At 33.2% G+C, this 6,714-nt stretch overlaps 3 protein-coding genes across 3 annotated transcripts; 1 reads left to right on the top strand and 2 right to left on the bottom strand.

Annotated features, from left to right (window-relative positions):
- Nucleotides 1-142: 142 nt before the first annotated feature.
- On the bottom strand, nt 143-1,270 carry LOC127748408 (chloroplast envelope membrane protein-like). The gene has a single exon (XM_052262899.1). The coding sequence runs from the start codon at nt 1,268-1,270 to the stop codon at nt 581-583; it is 690 nt and encodes a 229-aa protein (XP_052118859.1). The 3' UTR covers nt 143-580.
- A 427-nt stretch (nt 1,271-1,697) lies between these two features.
- Nucleotides 1,698-2,352, bottom strand: LOC127748487 (photosystem I assembly protein Ycf4-like). Its single transcript, XM_052263054.1, has 2 exons — nt 2,316-2,352; nt 1,698-2,207 (listed from the first exon to the last, which is right to left on the bottom strand). The coding sequence occupies exons 1-2, from the start codon at nt 2,350-2,352 to the stop codon at nt 1,705-1,707; spliced, it is 540 nt and encodes a 179-aa protein (XP_052119014.1). The 3' UTR covers nt 1,698-1,704.
- Nucleotides 2,353-2,599: 247 nt separating this feature from the next.
- LOC127748486 (acetyl-coenzyme A carboxylase carboxyl transferase subunit beta, chloroplastic-like) lies at nt 2,600-4,853 on the top strand. Its single transcript, XM_052263053.1, has 2 exons — nt 2,600-3,838; nt 4,782-4,853. The coding sequence occupies exons 1-2, from the start codon at nt 2,627-2,629 to the stop codon at nt 4,851-4,853; spliced, it is 1,284 nt and encodes a 427-aa protein (XP_052119013.1). The 5' UTR covers nt 2,600-2,626.
- The last annotated feature ends 1,861 nt before the right edge of the window (nt 4,854-6,714 follow it).

The raw sequence follows: 6,714 nt of genomic DNA, 5'->3' as shown, positions 1-6,714 counted from the left end.
CGGTAAAATAAGAACAGCCCCGACATTCAAAGCCCCCTTTTTACCATTAGCAAGAACTTGTTTGATTTGCATATCATAAGGAATTCGAACAACCGCTTCAAATACAGTATCGGGAAGTACCGTTTGTGGAACTTCAATATCCACGGGCTTATTAGCCAAATGGCAATTGGCACATACAATACGACCTGTCGCTTCTCGCGGATTTTCATATCCCTGTTGTGCAAAAATGGGATATGCATCTGAAATAGGTGCTCGAATTAATATATATATTATGAGCGATACGGAAATGGATCGAGTAATCTCTTCCTTTATCCAAGAAATGGCATTTCTAGTTTGCATGGTCCAATCATTGATCCTGAAAATTCAATTTCTACAATAAATTTTGGTAGGTCACTGGCATAGTTAGTTCCCTATCCATGATTCGGCTATTTACTGAAAAACTATTCCTGGAATATGGGAAGAATCTCTTGGGTGGTGGCGATAAAGAAAAAGATTGGAATGTTGTTTAGCTTGCTTTTGTAAAATGTAAAAAATAAAAATAACAAACTTTCAAATTTGACCTAACCCGCGGATCTTTTTTTCAGTCATTCATTGAATGATAAATCACGACAAGTGATGGAGATACGCGATTTAAATAACGGAAAATCCAATATTTTATAATAGTATCTAAAATGACTGGAAATGTGGAAACAAGACCAGATATAATTTGATCATTCTGAGCAAATCCAAAATCTTTATAGAGAGAACCAATCATTAGTTCCCACCCATGGGTCGAATGGAATCCTATACATAAATCTGTTAATAAAAGAATGGAAAAAGCTTTTATTGTGTCACTTAAGTTATATAGGAATTCTCGAACCCATGAGTTAAGAATAAGAAGTTCTTGATTACCCAGACTGGAATAACCACTTAGAATAACAAAACTAAGTATGTTTGTCGAGAAATGCAAAATTGCATGGATACGATCCTCGTTGTGCGTCGTGATCAATTGGATGGTTTCTTTGTATATTTTGGTACGAAGATTTTGTGAACGTAGTTCCGGGTATTCCTTTAGCATTTCATCCAAGAGGAATAGTTCCTTGAATTCTATGAATTTTTTTAGAATAATCTTTTCTTGAATGATATTCAAGAAAATTTCAGGTTGCTTAGTATTCCACCAATTAGTAACCCAAGATTCCAGACTTTTTTGAAATGTGAAAGAGATGCACCAGGGCAAAAAGACTATAGGTGTAAGATATCGAAGGGGAATGAATGCTTTCTTTTTTGCCATTTTTCGTCTTTATTTAATGAACGAACTCAGCTTCGGCTTTATCTCATCCGTCAACTATATAGGATGATAATAATGTTTCTATCAAGCATAAGTTCTATTACAAGTCATAGAAAATCTATAATCTATTCCCGCGTTTTTTTTATTTTCAATTCGGGAATTAGTTCTTGAATTTAGAAACAATAAAGAAATAGACTAAAAATCGAAAGAATCCACTGCCAATTTTGGCATGACGAAAAAATACAATATTATTTTCTTTCATCAAAGGACATCAATTACTAAGATTCGAAGCAATTAGACCTTTTAATGAATACACGGAGGAACACTTCGCGTAATGAATATTAGTCGGATTTCGAATCCAAAGAGGGCCCCTTCTATCAAAACAAAATCTCTTTTTCCGAAGAAAGCATTCATTTTTTCAGTTTCATTTCTTTTTTTCAAAGTAATTCAATTGGTACACGCAAGAAATAGGCCAATTCTGCAGCTTTTTGTTCAATTTCTCGTGAAGTTAAATTCTCGTCAATACGAGTCAGGGGGATGGCCCCCTGTCCTATGATTTCCATATAAAGGATACGACGAGTAGAAATACCCTCTTTAACTTCTATTCTGATGGACTGAATATCTTTCATAAGAAATCGAATAAAAATACGACGATTTTTTCCAGGAAATCCCCAACGAAAAATACACACTATTCCCGCTTTTTTATCGAATCGATCATAACCACTACCCACATTCCACCAAATTGTACACCACAAATATGAACTAATAAAGAGACCCGCGATTCCATAGAAAGACATCACGATTCCTTGTGGAAAAAAAAGAATTTGCTGAGACGGAAATAAAGATAACAAATTCCTACCAAGATAACTGGAAATTCCAACCAATAAGAACCCCAATGAACCTAAAAAAAGAATAAGCCCCAATATTGGTATATTGGGAGCTCATTACTTCAACTAGTCTCCGTGTTCTTCGAATGGATCTCTTAGTTGTTGAGAGGGTTGCCCAAAAGCAGTATATAAAGCATACCCAGTAAAACTTACAAGTAAACCAGATATAGAGATAGCAACTAGGGTTGCTGTTTCCATTTTTCTCAAATTTCAAGACCACAATGAATCTATAGGATAAAATCCTATATTTACAGTGAAATGGTATACAAAGTCAACAGATCTCAATGAATAAAAAATAGGATACTCGCTCCTTATTAACTTATTACTAGTTACCAATCCTAGTGATTGGATTTATATATATTAGTAAAAAAATGTGATAGAATATTTTGAATATTCTATATTTATGTTTAATGATTTTTCTTCGAATGACTATTCATCTATTGTATTTTAATGGTAATAGAAGAAAAACTCTATGGAAAAAGGGTGGTTCAATTCTATGCTGTTTTATAGGCAGTTAGAATACAGGTGTGGGCTAAGTAACTCAATGGATAGTTTTGGTCCTGTTGAAAATACCAGTGCAAGTGAAGACCCAATTTTGATTGATATGGAAAAAGACTTTCCTAGCTGGAATGATAGTGACAATTCTAGTTACAGTAATGTTGATTATTTAGTCGGTGTCAGGAACATTAGAAATTTCCTATCTGATAAAATTCTTTTAGTTAGGGATAACAATAGCCAAAGGAACCGTTATTCCATATATTTTGATATTGAAAATCAATTTTTGGAGATTTCTAATGATCCTTCTTTTCTAAGTGAACCAGAAAGTCTTTTTGATAGTTATAATAAGAATTCTAGCTATCTGAATAATGTCTCTAAGAGACATGAGAATCATTACATGTATGATACTAAATCGAGTTGGAAAAATGGCATTCATAATTGCATTGAAAGTTATCTTCGTTCTCAAATCTGTATTGTTAGTCACATTTTAGGTGAAAGTGATAAATACAATGACAGTTACTTTTATACTTCTATTTGTGGTAAGGGCGGAAATAGTAGTGAAAGCGAGGGTTCTTCCATAAAAACAACTATCACGAATGAGAATTTAACTAAAAGAGAGGATTCTAAAGATCATGATGAAAAACAAAAATACAAGCATTTATGGATTGAATGCGAAAATTGTTATGGATTAAATTATAGGAAATTTTTTAAATCAAAAATGAATATTTGTGAACACTGTGGATATCATTTGAAAATGAGCAGTTCAGATAGAATCGAACTTTCGATTGATCCAGGTACTTGGAATCCTATGGATGAAGACATGGTCTCTATGGATCCCATTGAATTTCATTCGGAAGAGGAATCCGAATCCTATAAGAATCGTATGGACTCTTATCAAAGAAAGACAGGATTAACTGAGGCTGTTCAAACAGGCACAGGTCAACTAAACGGGATTCCTGTAGCAATTGGGATCATGGATTTTCAGTTTATGGGGGGTAGTATGGGATCTGTAGTAGGCGAGAAAATAACCCGTTTGGTCGAACATGCTGGCAATCAACTTTTACCTCTTATTCTAGTATGTGCGTCCGGAGGAGCACGTATGCAAGAAGGAAGTCTGAACTTGATGCAAATGGCTAAAATATCTTCTGCTTTATATGAGTATCAAAAAAATAAAAGGTTATTCTATGTACTTTTTCAGAGTTTTGCTCAAATCCCTCAATTTCAGCCAAAAAAAACCTGAAATCACAGAAAAACACACAAACTCATAGTGAAGTCCAAAAATGTGAATTTTGCATAAAAACTAACAAAAATATACTAAAAAGTAACTAAAACATACTGGAAACTACCTAAAAACAATGCCAGAAAGCGTATAAATTATCCGCTCATCACAACACCAAACTTAAATTGTTGCTTGTCCCCAAGAAACTGAAAATCAATTAGGATAAAAAGAAGAGAATATACTATAAATTTCAGAATATCAATGAATTTTAATTATAATTAGATGAGCGGGACTTGTAGCTTTTTGCTTCTGAACAGTTTTGGCATCTCACTTTTTCCCTTGAAGTTTAGAATGATTGGCTTCTCTAGGAATTTAGAATTTCGGATAGTGTTATTGACTTTCCTAGTTAAGCATGTTGGTTCTTGAACACAGCTACTTATGAGTCTTGGCCGTGGCCCTAAGCATTTTGTTTTTCAGTATTACCATCGGATAATACTATTACTTCTATTAAATACAATGAAGAGAAAAGGATTAGATTAGAAGAAAAAAGAGGGGGCAATAAAAGAGGGGTACTAGAATTGATGAAAAGGAATTCCAGCACATATAGTGACATACATAGTGAAATAATACTATGTGTTCTCACCAAAAAAAATGATTTTTTTTTATATCCACTCGCTCCTTATTAACTTATTACTAGTTACCAATCCTAGTGATTGGATTTATATATATTAGAGAATTCCGAATACGTATACGTATTTATTCCCTTTCTTCTATTAATTGAAGAAATAATTTGAAAATAAAACAGCAAGTACAAAAATGAGTAATAACCCCCAGTAGAGACTGGTACGATTCAATTCTACATTTTGTTCGTTTGGGTTTGATTGTGTCGTAGCTCTATAATTCGGATTAGGTTTATCGTTGGATGAACTGCATTGCTGATATTGATCCCAAAAAAGAAACAGTGGGTACTGCTAGTCCGTGAACAGTCAACCATCGTACTGTAAAAATTGGATAGGTCCTATCTATGGTCATTGGAGCCTCCTAAAAAGATCTACTAAATTCATCAAGTTGGTCCAAAGGATCAAAACGGCCAGTTATTAATGGAATTCCTTGTCGGTTCTCCGTAAAATACTCGTTTGGCCGAGGGCTTCCAAAAACATTGTAAGCTAAACCCGTGCTGACAAATAACCAACCCGCAATGAATAGGGAGGGTATAGTAATGCTATGAATAATCCAGTATCGAATACTGGTAATAATATCAGCAAAAGAACGTTCTCCGGTGCTTCCAGACATGTTGAGCTCCACATATTCTTGTACAGTCAAAGGGGGATCGATTCCATAAAAGATGAGAGCAGTAAGTAGAAATTTACTGAGAATCATCCTTGTTAGATCGTCAATATTGTACCCAGGGTGTCTTTCGAGTATACCGAATCAGTATAGCTATCCTTCTTCGGACACAGCAACGAAATTAAAAGATTCGTGCTGAGATCAAGTACTAGATTCTTTCTAACTTGCTTGTTGGTTGTATCAATGCAATGTACTCAATACAAAATTCCGCAAAGTTTAAGAGTCTAATGGATCTTTATAGTATAAGATGAAGGTTCTCCACATGTTATTAATTAATATATATTCAATATTAGCTTCGGATTACAAACCGAAGATCAATTAAATTGTGACTCCCATGGACTGACTTGTATTTGTTTTTGATAATTCATGACATAGATTCTCCTATTTTATTTCTCCAATTCAATTAGATGCCAAATCCGGAAAGAGTGGTTGTGGAAGATGTTTTCTTGTTGTTACCCCCCTTTTTTTGAAGAAAGAGTTGAATTGGTTAGTTATCCAGTAACAAGTAAAAAAAATAGCAGTAATCGATACTTTCTATTTGATGACAGAAAAAAAAGACTCTTTCGTGGTTGATAGAGTTTTCTTTTTAAATAAGATATGGAAAGACAAAAAAACTGCGGAACCCGAGTTTGAGGGATGGGATCTCATATCCTTTTTCTTCTGTTGTAGTATAGTAAAGGAATGGAATCCACGACTAAATCTAATGATAAAAAAGTGAAAGGGCATTCTAAGGTAACTCGTTTTTTGTTTTAAATAAAAAAAATAGAACAAATTACATACAATAAAAAAGAGGGGGGCCCGATTTTTCCGATTTTTTTCCATAGAAATTCAAGAATTAAGTTAAACAACAAAGTTCTTTTTTATTATTATAAATAAAATTATTTTATTAATATCTTTTTTTAATTCTTTATTTAAAATTATTAAATATTTCGAAATAGAACTGAATAAATATTCTATTTTATAATAGAAAGAAGAAATAGAAATATTCTAGAAACTAGAAATAAAAAAATAATTTGAAATTCTTTTTGGATTATTTCTTTATTTCTTTATGTTCAAAAGAACAAGATCTTTTAGATACGGACAATAGGCACAAATCAAGTATATTTTTTTAGATCAGGGAGCAACTTGATGAATAATCACTCCTAAAGGTTTACACCATAATAGTGCTAGTTGATGAGAGTTACTTCGGAAACAAAGAAGAATCAAGTCAAATTTTGTCCATTGATTCATTAGAGAATTGGGGGGGTTCTTGGATATAAATTGAAAATCAAATATTCTTTGTATTCCAAAAAAATAATCTTTTATTTCATTCTTAAGAAAAGGGGATTTTCGATGATATGCAAAAACATATTTTAACTTATATATGTTAATAACTTGGGTTTCGGATAATTTAAAAAAGGGTAGGGTTCGGTCATTTGAGGGTGGGTTTGGGTGGGAAAGTGGTTTGAATTTGAATGGTGAGGTAGGTGGGGTTTTATGGAGGATGGATGTGAGTG

This window comes from Arachis duranensis, chromosome 6 (genome assembly GCF_000817695.3).
Source record: "Arachis duranensis cultivar V14167 chromosome 6, aradu.V14167.gnm2.J7QH, whole genome shotgun sequence".
NCBI classification, from domain to species: Eukaryota; Viridiplantae; Streptophyta; class Magnoliopsida; order Fabales; family Fabaceae; genus Arachis; species Arachis duranensis.
The sequence above is the reverse complement of the archived record's forward strand: the minus strand, read 5'-3'. Positions and strand labels throughout refer to the sequence as shown.